General features: G+C 31.6%; 6 protein-coding genes across 7 annotated transcripts in view; 5 read left to right on the top strand and 1 right to left on the bottom strand.

Moving 5' to 3' along the window:
• LOC105835563 overlaps window positions 1-3389 on the top strand; it is a 54485-nt gene extending 51096 nt beyond the window's left edge. The window contains exon 7 of the mRNA XM_036283042.1: window positions 845-3389. Within this exon, the coding sequence (XP_036138935.1) occupies window positions 845-2375 (1531 nt within the window). The 3' untranslated portion in view covers window positions 2376-3389. The remainder of the gene's footprint in view (window positions 1-844) is intronic.
• Window positions 3390-8370: 4981 nt separating this feature from the next.
• Window positions 8371-11217, top strand: LOC105835561 (zinc finger protein draculin). Its single transcript, XM_036283043.1, has 4 exons — window positions 8371-9290; window positions 9714-9734; window positions 9832-9882; window positions 10078-11217. Exons 1-4 carry the CDS (start codon window positions 8371-8373, stop codon window positions 11099-11101), a joined length of 2016 nt encoding a protein of 671 aa, XP_036138936.1. The 3' UTR covers window positions 11102-11217.
• Window positions 11218-11460: 243 nt separating this feature from the next.
• Window positions 11461-14066, top strand: LOC105835566 (zinc finger protein 525). The gene is made up of 2 exons (XM_012678997.3): window positions 11461-12371; window positions 12452-14066. Exon 2 carries the CDS (start codon window positions 12462-12464, stop codon window positions 13491-13493), a length of 1032 nt encoding a protein of 343 aa, XP_012534451.1. The 5' UTR covers window positions 11461-12371; window positions 12452-12461; the 3' UTR covers window positions 13494-14066.
• A 670-nt stretch (window positions 14067-14736) lies between these two features.
• Window positions 14737-15835, top strand: LOC105835560 (zinc finger protein 239). Its single transcript, XM_012678979.2, has 2 exons — window positions 14737-14759; window positions 14908-15835. The coding sequence occupies exons 1-2, from the start codon at window positions 14737-14739 to the stop codon at window positions 15833-15835; spliced, it is 951 nt and encodes a 316-aa protein (XP_012534433.1).
• On the top strand, window positions 15831-18948 carry LOC105835565 (zinc finger protein 239). 2 transcript variants are annotated; one of them, XM_012678996.3, is made up of 4 exons: window positions 15831-16106; window positions 16181-16243; window positions 16755-17211; window positions 18093-18948. In XM_012678996.3, exons 2-4 carry the CDS (start codon window positions 16222-16224, stop codon window positions 18601-18603), a joined length of 990 nt encoding a protein of 329 aa, XP_012534450.1. In that variant the 5' UTR covers window positions 15831-16106; window positions 16181-16221; the 3' UTR covers window positions 18604-18948. The 2 variants fall into 2 exon arrangements, with proteins under 2 accessions (XP_012534450.1, XP_012534449.1); XM_012678995.3 differs by having other exon boundaries at window positions 16813-17211.
• A 1837-nt stretch (window positions 18949-20785) lies between these two features.
• The window catches only part of LOC105835567 (F-box only protein 39), a 38213-nt gene continuing 35446 nt past the window's right edge, over window positions 20786-23552 (bottom strand). Inside the window, exons 2-8 of the mRNA XM_012678998.3 lie at window positions 23175-23515; window positions 22496-22728; window positions 22258-22422; window positions 21847-22070; window positions 21441-21599; window positions 21093-21257; window positions 20786-21037 (exon numbers count right to left, since the gene is read on the bottom strand). Of these exons, the coding sequence (XP_012534452.1) occupies window positions 20886-21037; window positions 21093-21257; window positions 21441-21599; window positions 21847-22070; window positions 22258-22422; window positions 22496-22728; window positions 23175-23366 (1290 nt within the window). The 5' untranslated portion in view covers window positions 23367-23515 and the 3' untranslated portion in view covers window positions 20786-20885. The remainder of the gene's footprint in view (window positions 21038-21092; window positions 21258-21440; window positions 21600-21846; window positions 22071-22257; window positions 22423-22495; window positions 22729-23174; window positions 23516-23552) is intronic.

Raw genomic sequence — 23552 nt, forward strand, 5'->3', positions numbered from 1 at the left:
AGTTATTATGAATTATTTTTTAATGTTTTGCGTATAAGATAAATTTTTTATTTTGATTTATTAATATTTTTACGTTAATGTTATATAAATTTAATATATTATTACTTTGTATAATATATTTGTTCTTACATATTATTTTAAAGATTCTTAAATATTATAACAATATTTGTTATAATATCAGTAAGAAAAATTACAAAAAAAATTTACAATTCTGTAAAATTTTTTTCAAAATTTACAAGATTTACAAAATCAAAATCAAAATATTCAAATAAAGAAACATACGCAAAAACTAAAAAAAAAGTTATGTTAGGACATTTATGTGATTTCTGATTTACGTTTAAGCATTATAATTTCGCAAATTTTAAGCTAGTTACACAATTATAAGTAATATTATAAGAAATCTATATTTTGTTATTAACGTCTAAATATTCAGATTTTCTATTTGTTATTAAGTTCTTTAACAGTATAATATATTATTTATAAATAAGTTAGTTTCAAATGGATATATATTTCTAAAGTTATTGAAATAAATTGTATTTATAATATTGAATGTATACGTATGTGCAATAATATTTTATTTTATAAAAATATTTTGTTTATATCGAATTTTCCCCATTGCAATTTTGTAACTAATGTATGTAGGTTACAACGGACTACAATGCTGATCAACAAGAAAGGTAGTTTTAACTTCTCGTTTGTGAGTACCTTTGTTGATCTGTGATCTCTAATTACATATATGAAACAGTAACTACTAGCGTATAATCTACTAACTACTACGATATAAATAAAATTATGTATGTGTGTTTGTTCGTTTTAATAATTATTTTATTCCGTAATGTTTCAGGCACGGAGGCGCGTACAATCCTCGTGGAATTTTCATCTTTGATAATGAATCGTTGGTAATGAAGAAGTGGCAAATTTTGGAATTTGATGGCAAGCCATATTACGCTTTTGTACCCGAAGGTGATACGCCTTTATTGGATGAGGATATACCAGAACAATTAGAAGCGGAAGTAGAGGAGGAAGTAGAAGAAATAGAAAATGAGATAGAAAATTTTGATATAACTAATATGAAAGAGGAGTGTGACTTCGAGACTGAAGAATACGATTCTATGGAGGAGAAATTATATAATGTTGAAACCGTCTTTAATGGAAATGGTGTGGAAACAGAGGAAGGACTGGAGGTAAAGCCCATCACATTAAACGGCGAGGCTATGGATGATAAAACAACTGGGGATTTATACCAGGTGAGAGTAGAGGGCAGTATGGTGACCATCGAGAAACTTACGTCCAATACGGAGACAAACGCGAAAGCCAACGAAGACCAGGCAGAAGACATAAATGATGATGAGGGAGAAATAGAATATCTTGAAGAAGAAATGGCTGACGTACCTAGCGTATTGTCTAGCAATAACACATCTCCTATGAAAACGTCTGTAAAGAGCTCCAGTGAGGCTTTGAAATGTAAATTGTGCTCGGAGACATTTGACACTGTTTTATCCTTTAGGAAACACGTAGCGTGGACTCATAAGAAGAAGATGTGTATAAAAGAGGATGGCGCTTTTATATGCGCTGTGTGCGGCTTTAGAACTTTGAAGAAGAGCTCATTTGCCTCTCATCTGGACAGGAAGCATGATACTTGGTCTAGGAAACGATCTAGTAACACGAAATTCCCTTGTGATGCTTGCGGTTTTGTTTGTAGATCAAAGCATTCCTTGCAGTCTCACTTCACGAGGAAACATACGGACAATTACGAGCATCAGTGCAATTTTTGCTCAAAAAAGTTCAAGGTTAAAGGAGATCTAACGAATCATATACGGTTTCATCATAAAGAAAAGCCAATCAAGTGTGACGTATGTGGCAAACTATGCCTTAACAGCGGCTCGCTCTACGTGCATCAGAAGTGGGCGCATTACAAGCCCAAGTACGAGTGTCACATTTGCAAAAGACGTATGGTAACACAAGAAAATCTAGATCAGCATTTGCTGACACAGCACGAGAAACGTGACAAAATAGTCTGCGCGGAATGCGGTAAGACTTTTTCGAAAAAAGACTCATTCAAGAGACACATGGTAGTACACACGGGATGCAAACCGCATTCCTGCATGATCTGTAACAAACCCTTCGCGCGGCGGTCGCAGTTGCGCCAGCATTTGCTCATTCACACTGGCAAGCGGCCATTTGTATGTGACATATGTGGCAAAGCTTTCACGCAAAAGCCAGGTTTGATTTGCCATAGAAAAACTCATCCCGGCTCGCATCCGCCATTGCCCGTGATGCCAATCGCGGACATCGTTAAAGAATTCACCGACGGATACACGCAAGAAATTAATGCGCGAGAAGAGAACGAAGAGATGATCAACGAAGAAGTGTAAATGTTTAGCTCGCGTGGATACATGTCAAATTTTTTTTACCAGTTTCCAAGAAGCAAAAGTACACAATTGTTATGGAATATCAAAGCAACATTGAGAAATTTTATGTAGGAACAGAATATTAAAAGCACCTTAGATGATAATTGCAAACGAAATTCTTTTTTATCTGTTATTTATGTTTGTGCTCAATATCATGTATTATTTATGATTATGTATAATTTCCTTGGCTTCAATAATACAATACTCTAATCTTTATATTAGTCTTCCAGATCCATGTTTTATTATTTATTATTTGTTTTCTTACGCGTATCTCTCTCTCACACACACACACACACACATACACACACACCTTTGTTTTTAACAAATGTAAAATAGTGGAAAACTGGAAGCAAAAAATAAAATAGCCATCATGAAATAATGAAAAATTGTAAATCAGTAAAATTGCGGTATCGCGATTCTGGAAATTCGAAACAAAGAAAAAAGGAAGTGTACAATACAAATAAAATAAGTAAATTGTCGTTTATATAAATTTTCTAACGAGATTAGTTTTTTTCTTTAAAAATATAGTTTTATTGTGAAATTTTTCTGCAATTATCGCTAATTAATCTAAATATAATTTATGTTGTAAGAGTATATAAGCATATCAAAAAATGATTACATTTAATTATGAAGTAAAACCACTCCTCTCAATAGCATACCAAGAAATACGAACATATGTATGATAGAAATAGTCTTGATGATAAGAATGTGATTTGGTTTGGGAGTTTGTGATCCATAATGATTTCTTTATATCCAAAGTTTAAATGAATTAGAAGGTAACTAAATATACTTGTAATAAATAGACAAAATGTGTATAACATGTATCTAGCAGTTGTAAAAATTACGTATTTCTAAGAATACAGAAATATTGATTTTACAACTTCGGTTAGCGATCGGTTTCGATATATTTCCCGTTAAATAACAAAATTAAAACTGTACATTTATTTGAGCCAATAAAATACATTACAATATATAAAATGATAATATAAACGTTTATTTTTGTAGGTGCATTGCTAATAAGTCAAACAATCTATTAAAATTAATGAAGAAAATGGATTGTAAATTATTATATGACAATTTTTATTCGATAATTTTTAATATCTCTTTAAATGTTATTTTAATGATAGAAGAAGAATGAGTTATGGCTCAATGATATTTTTAATAATACAAATGCTGATTTTGTGAGTAGAAAAAGAATTGTAATGTGTTAGGATTACATATAATAATACAAATTAATTATAGAATAATGTAATTGGTAAATTATGTAAATTTTATAATTAATTTGACATTATTTGACAAAAGATTAATTTTAAAAATGTAATTATAATATACATTCTATTATATATCTATATTCGTATATTTAATGTATAATTGTAATATTTTATTTATATAAATTTGAACTCGTAATCTACGCACGATAATTTTGCAAATAGAGAAAAATATATGAGCTAATTCTCTCTTTTTTTTTTGTTATAAAATAATAGAGTTAAAAAATGAAATAACTTAAAAACAAGAAAAAGAATTATTGATTTTATAATTTTAAAATAATCTCCGTAGAAAATAATTTCCGTAGAAAATAATTTCCGTAGAAAATAATTTACTAACAAATTTTAAATGTTTTTTTGTTCTATTACATTAAAATAAACATTAGTATTTTTAAAAAGCTTTATCCGCTCTGATTATTTGAATCTTTTTATATATTTTTAATATTTTAATATTAAAATAAAGAATATAATGTAAAAATTATATGTATAATAAAATGAATATTGAATTTGGCATTTTTAATATTTTATTTAAAAAATTAAAACAATTTTTTTTAATTATATCTTTTCACCAAATGATCAGAATAAGTTTTGTATGTGTGTTAATATTCTTAAAGTTTTTTTCATTTTCTCTCTCAATATCAGCATTAATTATAGTTTAATGAAAATTAGTGTAATCTTTATAGTAAATTTTTGTATCTATTGTAGCAGTACAGTAAAGAATTGTACAGTAAACAATTTTTTGTTACTAGAATCACTGGTATCATGTGTGGAAAAATAATATATTTTCTCATATTTCTACAGAAATGTGAAATAATTGTTTTAAATGTAAAAATCAATAGTCTATTTACATTAAATACTATTTTTTATTATAAAAATTACATTAATTATATTGTCGATTTCTCTATGCACAATAAATGTTCTTTGCAGAATACATTAATATTAATTTTGTTAATGATAGCACATTGAATGATTTCATGTGAAAGATGTATGGTAAAATTATTTTTTCTAAGATAACTATTCAGAATAAACTAGACTAGTAAGATATATGCACCAGAGTATATAGATTTTCGTTTCAAATAAATATTTTTGACAATACTTGAGTTGTGTATAAATTATCTTTAGATATTTAATTAACTATTTAAATATTAAATAATTAAGTTTATACGCTCGTTATTGAAGTATAAGAAAAATAATACAATAGGAAAGAAAGACGAGCGATACAATAGATGTTTTTAGAATTTTATATTTATTTTATCAATAGTAAAACTAATTTTAACTTAATGTTCTTATTTTCTATAGTATTAACACATTACATTAATTGAAAAGATAATAATCAACATACAATAATTTTTAATTGATATAAATCTATTTAGGTCATAAAATTAACTAATATGTTTAGAACATGTTACAATATGAGCTGTTATAATAGCTGATTATTAAATACTAAAGTAAGAAGGTATTTCTTGGAAATTAAATTTTTAGTACCAGAGTCAAACATTATACCAAATGTTAATTAAAATGATTGAAGAATTCATTTTGTCACTGAAACGGTAAATTTCGGATATAATTTCTTACAAAATGACTATTATGATTTGATTGTTGATTACCGAAGGACATACATCATATGATGTTAAGAAAAACAGAGACAGAGACTGTTAAGTTGAAACTAATGTTTTGCTATTACGTACACAAAATTTAATTTTTATAAAACACTTTTTAACATAGTATTTAATAATCAGTGATTATAACAGTTTATATTGTAACATGTTTTGGGTCACTTTAGTTAATTTATGTTATAATTTAAATTGGTGAGAAAACTAGATTATATTATTTATTATTATTATTTTTTATTGTATTTTTTTTATTGTGTTAACACGTTTGAGAAAGAGAGAGAGAGAGAGAGAGAGAGAGAGAGAGAGAGAAAAACAGACAGAGACTGTTAAGTTGAAACTAATGTTTTGCTATTACGTACACAAAAAATAGTAATATAGTCAATAAGATATGCAGTTGCTGCCAACTACAGATAATACTCAATACAATAATATTTGCTGTTAATGCAAGTACAATGGTTTCGATTGAATTATCATGTTGATATTGCAATAGCATATATTATTGTATTGTGTATATCTGTAGTTGATAGTTCGCAATTACATATTTTATTGGACATTATATTTTTTCCGTAATAAATATAAAATTATAGAAACATCTTTTTTATTGCTTGTTTTTGGTCCTATTATATTGTGTTTTAATTATCTTTAGATAATAATAATAATTTTAATTAGTCATGTGTTTCGTCAGAAATCCTGTTATAAAGGCCGATGCTTGACGAAACTTGTGTCTATGCTTTCGAAGACAATTCAAGTTTACATTTGTAAAGTTGCAATACGATAAGTATACTTTGTGTTAATCAATGTTATAATAATAATAATCTTTATTTTCAAGTGATTAGGAATATCATTATTACAGGTACCTTTAAAAATCGACTGGTTGCAGTTATAATGAGAGATATTGTGTAGAAAAATTAAAGAAGTAAATTTATATACAGAAAGCATGTCGAGGAAGTCATTTATTGCTTCGACTTTTTAAGTGTAGAGTGCAAGTTTATGATGAAAAAATGTTTAAGAGATATATTTCAAAGAAAGAGAAATTTAGCAAAAAGATTTGGGCCTGCAACGCGTGTGCTCCATTAATTTCATTATTACTTCGTAATCGAAAAGTCATAGAAGGAATTGTTTTCATTTCTATGAATATCGTGAAAAATCTTTGGAATTAAAGGACAAACTGCGATAACACATTAAAGAGACGTATGCTTCCAAAATGTTTTATCCTTACAACATGTGTCTGCGCGACATATTTAAATGCTGCATTATGAAAAAACGTATGGAGAATCAGAATTACCTGCAATGCCTGCAACAGGTGCTCTGAAAAGACGTAGAAAGATTTGCATATATTTATAACAATAGCAGTTACCAATCGGTGTGCGATTATATATCTTTTTTCTTAAGATGGAAACATAAAAGGCGAAAAATTTTTCCATTAACTTAAAAAAATAATGAAATAGTGAAACACTACTTTCTAAGGGCGTTTTCGCCCTCAAGAAATAGTTACATAATTGCTAATCTGAGCAAAACTCGCTGAAATCTCTTCTCAAGAAACATTATGTAGATCGTATCATATAGCAATCGGTTCTTTTGCCATGTTTGCGGGAGGAAGTTCATGACGAAGGAGTAACTGAAATAGTCGAAGCAATATAGCAAGTTGCATAATAGTCAGCAGAGCATGTGCATTAAGATCTTTAAAAGCTTTCTGAGAATGCACATAAGGCGTCATATAGTATGGCTGCCAGGTTCATCACCAGAATATACATAAGCAATATCAGATCATATGTCTAAAATCAACGTAGAGGTTGATCACAGCATAGGAAGAATTATCTTGGATCTTTATTTTGATTGTCAATCATGTCGATAGTTCTTATCAAGGATCTGCTAAAAACGGAGATGGCGAGAAGATGAGAAACAAAGTCAAGACGTGCAACATGTCGACTTATCCTTAGTTTTAAAAGATTTATATGATAGCGTCGCAACAATTTGCAAGAAGAAGGTTGATGTTATTGTATATTAAAAAAGAGTTTGTATATTTTAAAATTAATATATTTAATAAATATATATTTTATAATCTCTTAAAAAAATAAAAGCTATTATTTTAATTTTTTTAAAAGTCAGATTAACATACAAAACGAAATCTCTAATACTTACGAATATATTTGCGTTGTGAGTGTTTATTGTCTTATACATTCTTTTAAGACTGTGTAACTGTATTAAAAAATAAAAATAAAAATTCCATCTTTTGATAAGTAAACATAAATTTCACATTTTTAAACAAGGATGTCCCATGCAAATATTTTCGATTTAATAATATTAACGAAATATTTTTATTGAGCGTTATTTCTTTTAACGAAAATTTGTATCTATGATTTACAGATTGGAAATTGAAGATTGTTAATTGTTCATATTTTAGCTAAAAAATGTGTGCTGCATCTTTGTTATGGACATAGTATTTGTATACATAGACATGAAGATAGACTGCTTATGAGGTAGGGAAGGGTATTCTCCACAAAGAAGGAACGAATCAGAGAGAAAAATGCCCTACTAACTCGTATCCTCTTTTTTTATGGAGGACACTCATCTATGGTTTCAGTCCTCATAAGCAGTCTATCTTAATATGTCTATGTTTGTATATCTTGTACTTTATAAAAAGTGACTATTAAAATTGTTAAAGTGGCAAATGTTAATAAAATGGTAATAATATTTTGAATATTTTTCCATTTTACTACATCTACAGTTCCCAAATATTTATCTTCAATCATAATCATTAAAGGAGAACGCTATTTTTTACCGTTTTGTATTATAATATTTATAATAAAACAATACATGTTGAACTTAAGCTAAAATGATAAATTTATGAAGTAATTATTAAGAGAACACTGCAAACTTTTTGTATAATTTCTTTACTTTGGAACTTCGACACTTGTCACAGAACGTTAAGCTTGTATTTTTTTCTTAAAATTATAATTCAAGTTCTTGAGTAAAACGGTTAAATGAAGGTAACATGAGCGAGAGAGGCAGTTTTCTCATATTTTTTGACGATTCTTGACAAAAAAATCTTTTTTATGTCGTAGGTTTGATTTGCTAGAAATGGAAGGAATCAAGAACGAAGGCATGCGGGATTCCCACGCATTCTTTATTGAGACGTCTTCGAGTATCGCCGAGATAATCAGCACAGATAGCAGTAAAGAGAACAGGAGTGTAGTGAGACGCTTACATTATGCCTGTGACGTTTGCTCGTTTCCATGCCGGACAAAGGGGAATTTAAGAAAACACATGCAGCTTCACAAGAACACGTGTAAAATCTGCAACGAGTTATTCGTCTCATCGGAGAAGTTAGAACTTCACATGGTCGTGCAACACGGCGAGCCCAAGTACACCTGCAAACTGTGCTACTCTGTTATATGGAACAAGTCAGACATGAAAAAGCATTTTCTCGTGAGTCATTTAGATCCTTTCTGCAATACGTGCACCGCTTGCAATAAGGTATTCCAATCAAAATACGCTATAGAGAGGCATATGTATAGTCAGCACACGAAGCTCTCGGTGGCGTGCACCATCTGCAGACGCGTCTACAACAGTTATCATGCGCTGAAGGCACACACTAAGCTCATTCATCTGAAGACTGGTTACCAGTGCGAGATTTGTAAGCGACGTCTCCTCTCCGCGGATTCTCTGGAGGCGCACCTACGACGGCACGAAGGCACGCGAAATATGGATAGTTACATCTGTACAACGTGCGGCGAGACTTTTCTTACTAAAAATAAACTAAACAAACACGTGACCATCCACGGCGAGATCAATCCCTATGTATGTCCGGTATGCCAGAAAGCCTTCGAGAAACGGGCAAATCAGGTGCAACATATTTTGACGCATATGAGTAACGTTTACGCATGCGACATATGCGGGCTGAGGTACTCACGAAGGGCTGCTCTAATATGGCACAGAAAAATGCATCCTGGACCGCTCGGGAAATTGCCGGTTATACCCGTGATAGGCATCGTGAGCGAGTTTGTTAAAAATTACATTAGCAAAACGAAAAATCTACCAAACACTTAATTGAAAGTCGGACGGTTAAATTTAGAAAATACTAACTGAATCATTCATTTAAACGTTATATTCTTTCTTTATAGAGATATAATTTTTTTAAAGATAAATTTCCAACAAGTGCGTGATCTTTCTATAAATGTCTTCAATGATTGCAATCATAGGATAAGACGTTTGTTATTTTTTTCTCGGGTACATTGCAAGTTAATTTCTGTTAATTATGTTTACAATGCTATATTTTATAATAAAAGTAGTTTGACTTATATATAATTACTTCGTATATGTACAGCGAATTTACTTGAAATATATAAAACGATTAATCTAAATCGCTTTTCTAAACTGTTTTCGATTAATCTATACCTCGACAATTATATACTGATCTTTAGAATTTACTTGTCTATCGTCAGGTAAGTTATTATTTGCTATTAATTAATTATATTACATAATTACTGATACACTCTTTTTTTAGGTGATCTGAGAGTCTTTGTGTTACATTATCAAAAGCCGAGATTTTAATTTTTGCAAATCTCCGCAGACTTCTAATCACTTAGGAAGGTAACTCGAAGAATGACGACAATAAAGCATCCGAATGTTTATTAAACCGCCTCCAATGATTATTATAAACCGTTCCTAGCCTCACTTCTTTTCCTCTTATCAAGCTCTCGATGATTTTACTTCATATACGTATAAGCAATCGTTTCTTCGATTTATAACTGATAATAATGCAAATTTTACCTCTTTATGTTTTAGAGTGGATCCATTGAACGTTGAATCTAATGTCCAGAAACTTTTCGAATATGAACGGACGAAAAGAAAAAAATCGTTAACAGAACATGAAGAACGATTATCAGAAAAGATAAACGCGAGCTTAACGAGAGAAGCCCTTAGTCCGCGAATTGTAACCGAAGAGAATCGATTGACTAAAGGGAAGACGACGTGTGTAGAGTGTGATCACTGTCATCGCAAGTTCTTGAAGAAGAGTAACCTCGCCGAGCACCTCAAGCAGCACAGACACAAATGCGCTGACTGCCCTAAGACCTTCAGCCTTCGGCGTTATCTGATCTCTCACGTCGAGAAGAATCATCGGCAACAAATGTACGAGTGCAGCGTGTGCAAATACAAGAGCAACAACAAAGGCACTCTAAAGAATCACTACATCCGATTACATACGAGCAACTATGACTACGCGTGCGATACGTGTGGCAAGCAGTTTAAGATAAAGAAAGCTCTGAATCATCACGTGAAACAGAACCATAGCGAAACTCCGCCGATCGTGTGTGACGTTTGTGGTCACTTTAGTAAGAATCTCCATGCCCTTAAAGCTCACATGAAGTATCGGCATTATAAGCCGGAATTTGTCTGTCGGATATGCCAACGGGGTATGACCACACAGGAGAACTTAGAGCAGCACCTCATGTGGCATGAAACCAGGGAGAAGGTACTCTGTCCGACTTGCGGCAAGCGATTCCGAGGGCGCGACCTGGACTCGCATATGAGAGTGCACACCGGAGTAAAGCCATTTCCCTGTCCTGTCTGCGGAAAGACCTTCCGACGGCAAACTGCTCAAGAGCAGCATGTGTTGATTCATACCGGAAAGAGACCTTACATTTGCGATATTTGTGGTCAAGCGTTTGCCCAAAAACCCGGCCTGATCTGTCACAGGAAGAGACATCCTGGTCCATTGCCTCCGTTACCTGTAGTTTCTATCAAGAACATCGTTACGGAATTTACAAAAGAGTACGCTACGAAAAACGCAGTTATAAAGATTGAATAAGATATACAAGACAAATATATAGTTAATGGGTACATTTGACGAAATTAACTGTGAATATCAAATGTTTTATGATTACGTCAAGAATAATTAAAAATTTGACATGAAAAGTGGCGAAATAAAAATTTTTGAAGTTGCTTTTATTAAATAATATTTTTTATCTATATAAAAGAAACACATTTCTTTTATATGTTTGTAGATATAAATGTGATATTTGTATAGATTTTATATAAATATTCTTATAAAAATTGCTATTTTTAATGGTTTCGATATAAACTTTTTAAATAAAAATTACAAATAAATATATTATACAGTATGTGCGTATTTTTTTTATGTCTAATTTTGAAGTTTGATTATTTTTTGCAATTTTGTATTTTGTATGTAGTTTGCAATAAAAATGATTTTTATAAATATTGTATACATTTATTAATTTTCTATGTGCGACAATGAACGACATGAAAGAATTAAGAATAAAATATTCTATTTATTTAAGATACTTTATATATATATACATATATATATTGATATTACATTTTTTTACAATTACATTAATTTAACAACTACATAACTAGTTTTCATTTAAATCGTAATATTAATCACCCAAATGTATTATTTTCTTTTATCTAAAAGTATTTTTGACAGTAATAAGTACTTAGATAAATATAGATAACTTTTATTACTTATTAATATCAAAAACTTATAAAGTTTTTATTAAGTAATTTTATTTAAATTAAAAATTATTTTTGTACAACTAATTATTTTTATTAGTGTTAGAACACTTTATTTAACCCTAGGCTGTCATATCTTTTTTTCGAACGAGATTGTTACACTAGTTTATCGTAACCCAACGTAATTTGAGTTGCAGTTTAAAAATTAAGTGTCTAAAAATTCTGAAATAAGTTTTAAACATAGAAAAATATATTCCAATTATAAAAAAATAATGTTTTAATTATTTTTATTTGAAAGAAAAAAAATGTTAAAAACAAATTTTTTTAAATTACATTTTTCTTAAAAAATTATAACTTTCTTAATTTTGACACCACAAATTTACATTTCCAAGCGTCCCGAAAGATATCTTACTAATAAATCAGTCCGAGTCATGATGATCCGGTGAGAGAGTCTAGGGTTAAAAATATTTTATATTGCATTAATTTCGGTTTACATTTGGGACTTAATGTAATGATTATCTTCATACCTTTTACATTCTCTTTGTAGATTAAAAATATTTTCGTGTAAAAAAACTGGAAATCATTCAACACTCTTAATATCTCAAGTAAGTAAGTTTAATATCCAGCGATAAAAATCCTGTATCGTGTGTAATAAAATTTAATTCTTTTGTAATGTATGTTTTAGTGATTCAGCCATGGATCCTCTGAACGTCGTGGATGCCAATAATGCAGAACATTCGCCCGAAAGCATAGAATGCGTACCTGAATACAACTTATTATCAAATAAAATTAAACGGCACGTCGTTAGGAAAAGAAAAACGAGAGAAGACACGAAAAAGCCGAACTCGAATCAGAACAAAGATGATAAGAAGAAACCTCAGCTTTCCTTGGAGTGTGCCACGTGCGGCAAACGTTTTAGTGAAAAAGCTACTATGATAAAACACATGAACCTGCACAAATATCAGTGTAAAACTTGCTGCCAGACCTTCAGTCTGAAGCGAGAATTGAAACGTCACATCATGAACGTTCACGGACCTCTTCTATATCCCTGCAGCATCTGCGAATACAAAAGCAATAACAAGTGCACTCTGAAGGACCACTTTATACGAAAACACACCAGCGGTTTTCAACATTCCTGTGCAATCTGTAAGAAACAATTCAAGATCAAGAATGATCTGAAGCAACACATGAATCAGGTGCACAGCGGCGAGCCGCCCATCATCTGCAGTATCTGCGGACACGCTTGCAAGAACGTGCCCGCTATTAAGGCGCATATGAAATATCGACACTACAAGCCGGCTTACGAGTGCAAGATATGCAAGCGTGGTTTGACCACTCAGGAGAATCTCGACCAACACTTGATCTGGCACGAACGGAAGGAAAAGGTTGTCTGTCCCACTTGCGGTAAGACCTTCGGCCAGAAGAGAGACTTGGATCTTCACTTGAGGATCCATCAGGGTATTCGACCGTTTTCCTGTCCAGTTTGTGGTAAAACTTTCCCCAGGAAGACCGCGCAAGAACAGCATATATTAATTCATACCGGTAAAAAGCCATACATTTGTGATATATGCGGACACACCTTCGCGCAGAAACCTGGACTCATCTGTCATAGAAAGCGGCATCCCGGACCACTACCGCCGTTACCTGTGGTATCCATTAAGAAAATAATTATGGACTTTACGCAGGAATTGGTCTCTGCTACGCAACAAAATAAAGTAGATAGCTAAATATTTATTTGATTGAGAAATTGCTCTGATACGTATCGATGACGAGATTAATTAAATTTGTTTATATTCATCTAAGGATCCTAGGATCCTATATACGCGAAAATATGCGTTATTGAAATCAATTAAAAATTTGTTTACTTTAATATCGAAGATTAAAGGAACAATCTCAGGATTTCTAAATAATAAAAATTGTGAAGTAATAAAATATTGATCCGTAACAATTTAATTATATTTTCTGAGTTATAAATTTTACAAATTATACAACGTCTGTCTGTACGTATATGATTAACCTTATCTCGCCACACCTGTGTTTAATGAAAAGTTTTATAAATTATAATTACTTGTTACGTTACAATTTATTCTCAGATTATAGTTCACGTCATACTAATTTACTCACATCTTTAAACTTTTCAATTTATAAATCCTGCTGTATACATATAATATATATGAGAATCAGACTTGAGATTTGCCAAATCAATTATTGTTCCATTAGAAAGAATTATCCTATAATTATTTGTTATATAAATTATATAATTTTGTTATATAATTTTTGGGGGAAGCAATATTAAAAAATGAAAATTTAAAAATTTTGATACACGCAAAATTTTATCGCGTTCAAGTTTTGAAATAAAATACATATAATAAATTGCAGTTTTTCTGTTCAAGTTGCAATGTATATAAATAGTGATGTATTTACTTCTTTTGAACTAAATAAAAAGAAAATATTGCCTAATAAACCTGATATTTTTCTAATTTTTGAAAAGATTTTTTTTAATTACCAAAATGTTTAAATACAATGTACATACTAATTTGTTATATAGTTATTTGTAGTAATTTTTTACGTATAATCTAAAATATTTTAAGGTGTTATCTATTTTTTTCGGGCATGTATTTATGAAATTAATAATCTATTGTTGTTTTCATAATACATACTTATACCCATTTTACAAAATTGCACATTTAATATATTGTAGTTAACACGATGAAAAATAATTTTTGTAAAAATTTATATTTAAAATTTATCCGAAAATAAAATATCCTTAAATTTATTTTAAAAATCAAGTAAGTTACGTAAAAATATCTAATTTTATGACGAAGCATAAATATGATTCATCTTTACAATTTTTATTTTAATTTTATTTTAATTTTACAAAAGCGAGTAAACTTTTTAAAATTATCATATTAATAGATTGTTAAGATTCCTTATATTCTCGCACCTATTTGTTGAAGACAACTGATAAAAATGGTAGGTAGCAAACTGAATAAGTACAAATAAATCATTCAAGATTTCCACTACAAGTACATTATAAAAACATAGCGTTAATTTTTTTAAAGAAATTATTTTAGTTAATTTTTTTGTTTTTGCAAAATTCTGTCGTGAGATGCATATTTTATTATCTTTCCTTTTTTTCAGGCAACGACGAGGTAGGTCGCGTGCCGTGCATCAATGTGTAAAGTGCGGAGACTACTTTCGTCATACGCGAAAACTCGTGGAGCATCTGAAGAACCTGCACAACATCGACCGAGCGTTCAGCTGCGACGAGTGCAACAAGACGTTTCGCAGTCCGATGAACATAGCTCGCCACAAACTGATCCACACGGGACTGAAGGTGTTTACCTGCGATCTGTGCGAGTACAGTACCAACCAGAAGTCTAATCTGGAGTGCCATCGTCGCCGGCATGCTAAGGACTATAGCTTCAAGTGCGAAACGTGCGGCAAGGGCTTTTTCCACAGAACTGAATACTTGGAACACGAGAACGTACACACGAACAAGAATCTGTACCGCTGCGAGCATTGCTGCAAGCATTTCTCATATAAGAAGAACTTGTTGATGCATCTGGCGACGCATCACGCCGGCAAACAAATCGCTGCAACTGCGAGGAACGCGAAAACGAGGCACGCGTGCAAGTTCTGCCCGGAGAGATTTGTGTACAAGAGACTGTTGGAAAGGCACATGAAGAATCAGCACGGTTTCGCGGACGCGCCGGTGAAGCACCTGTGCGACCTGTGCGGCGCGAAATTGTCGTCGATGAGACGACTGACGGTGCACAAACGCAATCACGCGAACGAGAGGATCTTCGAGTGTGACACATGCGACAAGATGTTCACCAGCAAGGAGAACCTGAGCATTCACAAGCGGACGCACACGGACGACAAACCGTATGTCTGCCCGCAATGTGGTCGCGGTTTCACGCAGAGGACGTCCCTGGTGTTGCATCTGCGGTACCATTCAGGACAGAGACCTTACCAATGTTCGGACTGTGGTAAGGGATTCGTATCCAACACTTTGCTCAAGCGGCATCGCAAAGTGCACGAGAAGATCACGCAGCCGAAGCTGTAAGATGAAGAACTTCCGAGAAAATCCACGAGAATCCGATTCACTTCGATCTCTGACTAGTTAGCATTGACTTGTTGGCTGCGATTGTAATATTTTGTAATAAATGCAATGTAAACGATTTGAAATGAGAAATGATTTTAATTGTATCTTTGAAATTCGCTTGAATTTGAATTTCATTCGTCACCTGCGACTCTTTACGCGCGCGCAAGATGCTATCTGTGAGTTCTCTTCAGCTGCGGAAGCGCACTTTACAAAAGCATCGACTTTATCATAGGTAATGAGTGTTTATAGAATTACAATTATACGTTTTTATAATGCTTTATATAAATGTGTAATCGATTATTGCAGCCAAAGGACGAATAATCACGATTTAAAGATGGCAAACGGGGATGTGCGTGATCTTGAACAAAAGTGAGTTGCATATCATTTTATATATACTTATAGAAGATAATTAATTTACAAATATTCCAGAAATTTAAGTTTTTGTATTCAAATGTGATCTGTTTGGAGAAACTCGATTTATAATTGCTTGAAAAAATCGCAAGAAATTATAATAATACAAATAGATTTATTTTTTGATAAAATTTGGTATTAACTCGATTTTCCTCAATACTTCTTTGAAAATATAGCTAAGTGATTAAAATTATTTTCAATTTATTTTAAACTTAAATTTAAACATTTGTAAGGGGAAAGTAGATTTTTAGTTTTTATTTTTAAAATTTTTGTTAATTTTCAAAAATTCTGACATCTGAGATCTTTATAGAATCAAATATCTATTTACGATATTTGAGATATTTATTTATTTATTTATTAACTTATTGACTCATCAATTATATGTGTATTGTACGTAATGGCACAATTTGTGTTAGAAAAAATACAGAATCTATTTTAGATTAACAATAAGTAAGTTATCAATCTCCAGGTTCTGTCTGTAAAAAGAAGAGAACCGTTCAAACGCTTGCTGTTTCGAACGGTTGCAGATTCGAAGATGGCGAGAAGATCTGCGAGATATGCCAGGCGAAATTCCACTTTGTTACCAGGCTAGTTGCACACTTGAGAATAGCGCATGGCATTCATCGACCCTTCAAGTGCCTCACCTGCGGCAAGAATTATCCTCAGCAGTTTATGCTTAACGCACATATAAAGAAATCGCACACGCCGAAAACCGTGCCGTGCACTCAGTGTAGCTTTATGGGCGTTAGCGTGACCGACGTGGAAAGGCATAGACGACAACGTCATCGGACTCCGAAATTCACGTGCGAGATTTGCCGCGAAGACTTCGTCGACAAGGATGCGCTGATCGTGCACACGGCACTCCACGAATTCATACAGTATCAGCGGTGCAATGCGTGCGGCAGCATCTTCAAAGACGTATACAGGTACATTTTCTTGATCATTGAATCAACTGTTATTATTGGATTTATTTATGACTTTTTTTAGATTATCCATGTGCATTTAGATTAAAAAAAAAATTTTGTCTATGTATTCGAAGAAAGTTTAATTTTGATTCCACAAGATTTTTGAACGCATCTTATATTAAAAATAAATATACATATTATATATAATTATACATATTATATATAAATACATATTATAGATAATTTCTGATATAATAATTTTAATAAAATTTTTGTTAAACTTGACGTTTCATCAAATTTGTTGAAATTTTAATAAATATGCAACAAATTTTTTTAATTTTATTGAAGTTAATAAAATTTTAATGAAATCATTAATCAGAATGTTCCAAAATGAATATAAAGTATTATACTATAAAACTTAAAAATTTATAATTAAAGAGAGAATGAGGAAATTTTAGAATTTATTTTCTAAAGTAAACAGAGTATATGCTTTTATTAACGTGCAATAAACAAATCAAATTAACAAAGAAGATTTTGTTATTTTTAGTGGAGAAATTTTAACGAAATAAAGATTAATATTAATTCTGCTGTTTTGTTCGAATTTTCTGTACTATATTTTCTATACTATCATATCATTTGTCATGAATCAATACGATTAAGAAGCTTTAAAAAAATTTAAAAGTTCTATAGAAAAGAAATCGTATATATTATCAGACAAAATTATCAAATGCTAATGAGAAAATTTTCTAAATGAAATAAAAAAATTAACGTTTTGAGTTAAATATATCTGAACAGAACAGCAAAATAGAATAGTATTGCAATATTTTAACTCAACTAACTTTATTATTAACTGATTGGTTTACATTGATGTAAATTGCAAAATATTTTCGTGTTGCGTGTAGCTTAAAGGAACACAATCGTTTGTATCACTACGATTCAACATCAGACGAGAAGTTTGAGGAATCTAACGAAAACGGGTCTGAACACAAATGCGACATTTGCGGCAAGGTCTACAAGTACAGGTCGATGCTAAAACAGCACAAAGTCAGGGCTCACGGTAATCCGTTGAACTACGAGAGATGCAGATACCTTTGCGCACTATGCGGCAAGGAGCTAAAGACCGCGAAGGGCCTCGAAATCCACAACAGGTCGCACACTGGCGAGAAGCCATATACCTGCGAGGTGTGCGGCAAGTGTTTCGCATGTGAGACCCTGCTGAGAACTCATAATGTCACTCACACCGGAGAACGAAAATACTCGTGCGATCAATGCGGCAAAGCTTTTACGCAGAGATCTACCCTAGTTGTTCACAAGCGTTACCACACAGGTGAACGACCGTATGTTTGTTCTCGATGTGGTAAAGGCTTTGTCACACGAACTATCCTTAATACTCATATGAAGTCTTGTCAATGAGGTGAACTTGTTTTCACGACATTTATCGAATCAATGCGAAGAAGTGCAATACAAATATTTGAGTTTAAAATATTTTACATTCGACATTTGGAAACATTGATATTGTTATAATCTCTAAAATAATTCTTTGCGTTATTTGTTTTGACAACATGAATCTTGAATAAAGAGTGACCCAAAAATTAGTCCGAAATTCGCCTGTATGGGCGCCCCCAAAATTAGATTTCAATTTGATGGTAAAAGTTTGTGTTCATGACAAGACATGAATTCCCTGAAAGTTTTAGATTGATCCAACTTCTAATCGCTGAGATATGAGAGGAATTAATTCGTGCTGATTCTACTCGTACGGAAAAAACACTAAATAACACTTGAAAAAATACTCAAGTTGAGTATAATTTGGGACAAGCGGTAAATACCCAATTCAGTATAAACACTCAACTTGAGTGTTTGCTCTTTAATTTACTTTTAATTAGAGTGTTACTCTTAACTTGGATGTTTGCCATCTAATTGAGTGTTAATTTCAGTATTAATCCTAAATTTAACAATAACACTGAAATTAACACTCAATTAGATGGCAAACATCCAAGTTGAAAGTTATACTCAAATTAATACTCAAAACCAGCTAAACACTCTAATTGAATGTATATTTTAGATATTTGTTTTATGTCCATTTCTACCAATGCAGATTAACTTTAATCTCGGTTGAACTTGCTTTTTTTGCTTTTGTTTTTATTTAATATTTCCTAATCCAATGTTTGAAAGTGTACACTTGAAATATACACTTATTTATTGAATGTTATAGTTACCTAAGTGTTGAGAGTATATTTTTAAATATTCAGTACTTAAACTCAAACTTTAGTATGAACACTCAATCATTGGATGTACACACTCAATGTTCGAGTATATACACTCAATCTTTAGTGTAAATATTCAAGATTTGAGCGTATACACCTAAATTTGGGAATAAACTCCCAAAATCAAGTATTAATACTCAATTTTGAGTGTAAACTCTCAAAATTAGAGTGTTTTTCCGTAAGAGTAGATAAACTGTTATTTATTTCAATATTCGATAAACTTTTAACTGCTTTTAATTTTTAATTTTAAGTTAGTTTTTAACCTGGATGAGATGTACACAGTATTATTCACAGGATCTGGAACACCTCATAAATCATATTTTACTCTGGTCTGTGCTTAACCATAGGATCTCCCGCACTTGTTCCGCATCCTGTGAATAGCACTGTATTGTACCACGGCATCAAAAAGTTCCTTAGAAAAGATAACTCACACTGATGCAGCAATAAAGTTGAACGTTTCTTGAATATTAAGATAAAAAGTAGTCTATTTACAGTAAATACTAATTAGCAAGTTTAACCTCTTATATCTCAGGGATGAAAAGTCGGATCAACATGAAACTTTTATAGATTCAATGTCTCATCATACTAATATTTAACTTTAAATTTAAGTTTGATTTCGAAGGCGCTCAAGCAGGTGAATGTTTGGATTACTCTTTTTTACACAACTAAATTTCTGAAGATATAAATAAGGATTAAATTTTTCTTTACCTTAAAATAATAGATAAATATATGTTTTGTAATTTTAATTACAAGATAAAGAAATCGTCCGTGACAATAAAGAAAAGATAATATTTTTTGTATATGTTAGGATATTTTACATATATTAAAAAAATAGTTTTGATTGTGATATATAATATTATCCTTTAATGCAAACATGATAGCATTCTGTTCTATAAAGTACACAATCAGATTGTCATAATTAATATTATAATTAGTATCATTTTGATGTATATATTTTTTATATAAATACTGCCACTACTGTTATATTTATTCGTATTTTTGTGGATAATCTAAGAAAATGCAGAAAAAATACAATTTAATGATTTTATATAAATTTATAAAAAATACATTACTATATATATAATTATATATTGAATAAATAAAATTTATAATACTCATATATGTATTATTATACCCATACATATATATCAATCAAAACTAAAATCAAAATTAGATTAATTATTAATCAATTTTAATATTTATATATTTTTATACATTATATCTACAAAAAATTTTATACATTTTTTCTTCATTTTTAGACTATTTAAAAATTGTTATTTTGTCCTTTTAATCGTCATTATATTATATTATATTTAATAAAAAGCGAGGCATATATTATAACATCATAAAATATTGATATAAAAAATAGGTATAGCGTTTTTTGATTAAATTATAAGGATTCAAAATTATTAACAGTAGCAAAATAAATCATCAATAAAAGAATAAAATCGAGTTGGGATCTTCAATCCGAAAGTCGACTCCTTGTTCGTGCATTTTGCGATCATATCGATAATTAATATCGTTTAATATAGCACGATTTTGGATATTGACATTTCGAGGTTTCACATGTATTGTCCTGAAATCTGCGATTACATTTGTTTAGTCAATTTTACTGCCGTAAGAGATATTCTAACTTACGGGTTTTACGTTCGGCTTGAAGCTGACATATGTCACGTAAAGTTTCGAGGCTCCTTATAACTCCATCATACTGCAATCTCGTCAAGCGTTTGCAGCGTACCAGCATGGATACCAACAAATCATCGAGTGATTCACGATTGTTTCTAAGCTGCAGCATAACTTCAACTGTAAGAGAAGATGTTTTTTCTTATCCTGTTCCGATAATTTATAACGAAAGTACAAAAGTCATTTACCAAAATAAATGTATATATAATATGTATATAATCAATTTGACACAGTACCAACAAATGTTTTACTTTATTTTGTTAAGTCTTAAACTTTGATTAGTAAGTACAACTTGTAAAATACCTAACGTATTCGTGTATTGAGCAATTATCAGACTGATCGTGTTTCTGAAATTCCGAGATCTGCTCTGATCCCATACGTGCCCGCTGAACATGTGGAACTTAGCTAGGGGGACACTAGGTAATAGTAAGTAATACATATCTTCGTAATGCGAGATGTTCACTGAAAATCAAACTTGAAAGGCTGAATGGTGCAATAATTCTTAATAGGTCTAGCGTAAATTATATATGGATGAAAATGAAACCTATTCTTATTAAATTAAATTTTTCCACATATAGAACGTGTCATGATAAAAAAAAATAAATAAAACATGAAAATAGATTTTAAAAGTATTTATTTAATTGTATTTAATCGAACTAATCGAGTAAATATAATCTTAACATATGTGTACAGCAATATTCTATTATACCTATAGTATACGACACTGTCAAATCGGGGCAAGCTAATACCAAGTTGCGCCAGGCAGCATCCACTACTATATGCTGCCTAGAATCCGAATCCCTCACGGATATGTACAGATACTTAAGCGTTTTCGCTCCGCTCGCAAGAGCGTCAAGAGCATGATTTGATAAAGCCGGATAATCCAATTTTAATAGAGTTAGCGCGTGGAAACGACCTAATAGACGCAAGTATCTAGAAAATGATTAAAATCCATTCTATTAATCACGGTTCATAGAAAACTGTTACGAATAAATCGTAAAGTTGCGAAAGCACTTAAGATTTTTGTTTAATTTTCGCAGTTTTTTTAATTCTCATTTGTATTATATGTTTAAGTGTATATAAAGTGTGTATATGTTTCAAGTGTATATCGTTTACATACCTCGGATTATCGTGAGGAGCTTGCCACTCTCTGAAAGCACCACGAAGATCCAGGGAGACTAGATGTTCGCCAGATCCTTTTACAACTGTTCCTAGCAGTCGCAAGACATCAGTCACGCTAAAGTCGGCGTTTAATAAACTCAGAATCTCCAAGCTGCGTTGACCGCTGCAAAAGTAGGAAAGGGGATCTTCAGTTCTTAAATTCTATCCATTAAAATCGGAAAAACGGATTTGATCACCGCAGAAAGTTTGCTAGGGCACAGAGCAGTGTTCCCCGATTGCCCCATTTGTAGCCGAACACCCAATTGGTCAATATTAGTCGCCGTAGCTGTACATTTTTGGCGCGCACAATCGCAAGAAAATCAGCACCCGCTTCAGCCTGAGTATTGCGCCTGATCCTGATCTGCCTCGGCGAGATGTACGGCCGTGAAAAGGCAAGTTCCAAGCTGCGCATATGTTGCCCATATTTTGCCTATGCCAATACGATAAATTGATGCTAAATTACATCGTCAACGTTTATAATAACGTGATCCGCTAATATGGCAATACTATACAACACAGAGGTTTAATTATCGAGACCGCTTTAAAATGATTAAAGATCGAATTAAGATCGAAAATTCTTTGATAAAACTTGAGAGGGTTTAAATTCACAAAAGTATTACAATAATAATAAATTTATTTATTATTATTTATTATTACTGAAATATTTATTCTCATCTTTTTTTTTGGCTTATTTTTCAATGTTGATCAGCTCATCTCATCTCGAACTATATTAAATTTCACTCGATTTTGAATTAATCTATTAGAAGTTGAAACCGAGTGAAATCAAAATCTATTAATTAAATATATCTAATTAAATAAATGTAGTAGTTAAATTTGCCGGAAAGAATCTCATCGAATAACAGAAAATTTCCTTACGGCTAGTTCTTCTGCTAGAGGGAAATTGCCGCGCAAATCTCGATCGATGAGGACTGTGACGGATCGCCAAAGCACAGGTGAGGACAACGCGTGATTCCATGATCGACAGACCTGGCTGACACTGGCGCGATCAGTACGATCGAGATGGCCAAATATTTGTGTCAATATCAGCTCAGGTAGCTGATCCCACATTTCCTGGCTTTAACTTGGCTCGTCTTCATTTCTCCTGGGCTGTTGTTGGTTTAAACCCCTTTAGTCGTTTTAGTTGATCCCGTTATCGGGTTTTGTCAATTGCTCTTGTCAAAAACAATCGATCATGAAAGATTGGATTGAAGTGTGTCCTGAAATACATAATAAAGAAATTTATTTGTATGACTC

This window comes from Monomorium pharaonis, chromosome 2 (assembly GCF_013373865.1).
Source record: "Monomorium pharaonis isolate MP-MQ-018 chromosome 2, ASM1337386v2, whole genome shotgun sequence".
Classification (NCBI taxonomy): Eukaryota; Metazoa; Arthropoda; class Insecta; order Hymenoptera; family Formicidae; genus Monomorium; species Monomorium pharaonis.

What these genes read in the sequence shown, in the direction of transcription:
- LOC105835565 (XM_012678995.3), top strand. Translation starts at nt 16,042, where the DNA reads ATGCTATCTGTGAGTTCTCTTCAGCTGCGGAAGCGCACTTTACAAAAG. An exon ending in AAGCATCGACTTTATCATAG is followed by an intron (nt 16,107 to 16,180) that starts GTAATGAGTGTT and finishes CGATTATTGCAG; the next exon opens with CCAAAGGACGAATAATCACG. An exon ending in ATCTTCAAAGACGTATACAG is followed by an intron (nt 17,212 to 18,092) that starts GTACATTTTCTT and finishes TGTTGCGTGTAG; the next exon opens with CTTAAAGGAACACAATCGTT.
- LOC105835561 (XM_036283043.1), top strand. Translation starts at nt 8,371, where the DNA reads ATGGAAGGAATCAAGAACGAAGGCATGCGGGATTCCCACGCATTCTTT. An exon ending in GTGATAGGCATCGTGAGCGA is followed by an intron (nt 9,291 to 9,713) that starts GTTTGTTAAAAA and finishes ACTGATCTTTAG; the next exon opens with AATTTACTTGTCTATCGTCA. An exon ending in ATTTACTTGTCTATCGTCAG is followed by an intron (nt 9,735 to 9,831) that starts GTAAGTTATTAT and finishes CATTATCAAAAG; the next exon opens with CCGAGATTTTAATTTTTGCA.
- LOC105835566 (XM_012678997.3), top strand. Translation starts at nt 12,462, where the DNA reads ATGGATCCTCTGAACGTCGTGGATGCCAATAATGCAGAACATTCGCCC.
- LOC105835560 (XM_012678979.2), top strand. Translation starts at nt 14,737, where the DNA reads ATGGTAGGTAGCAAACTGAATAA. An exon ending in GTAGGTAGCAAACTGAATAA is followed by an intron (nt 14,760 to 14,907) that starts GTACAAATAAAT and finishes CCTTTTTTTCAG; the next exon opens with GCAACGACGAGGTAGGTCGC.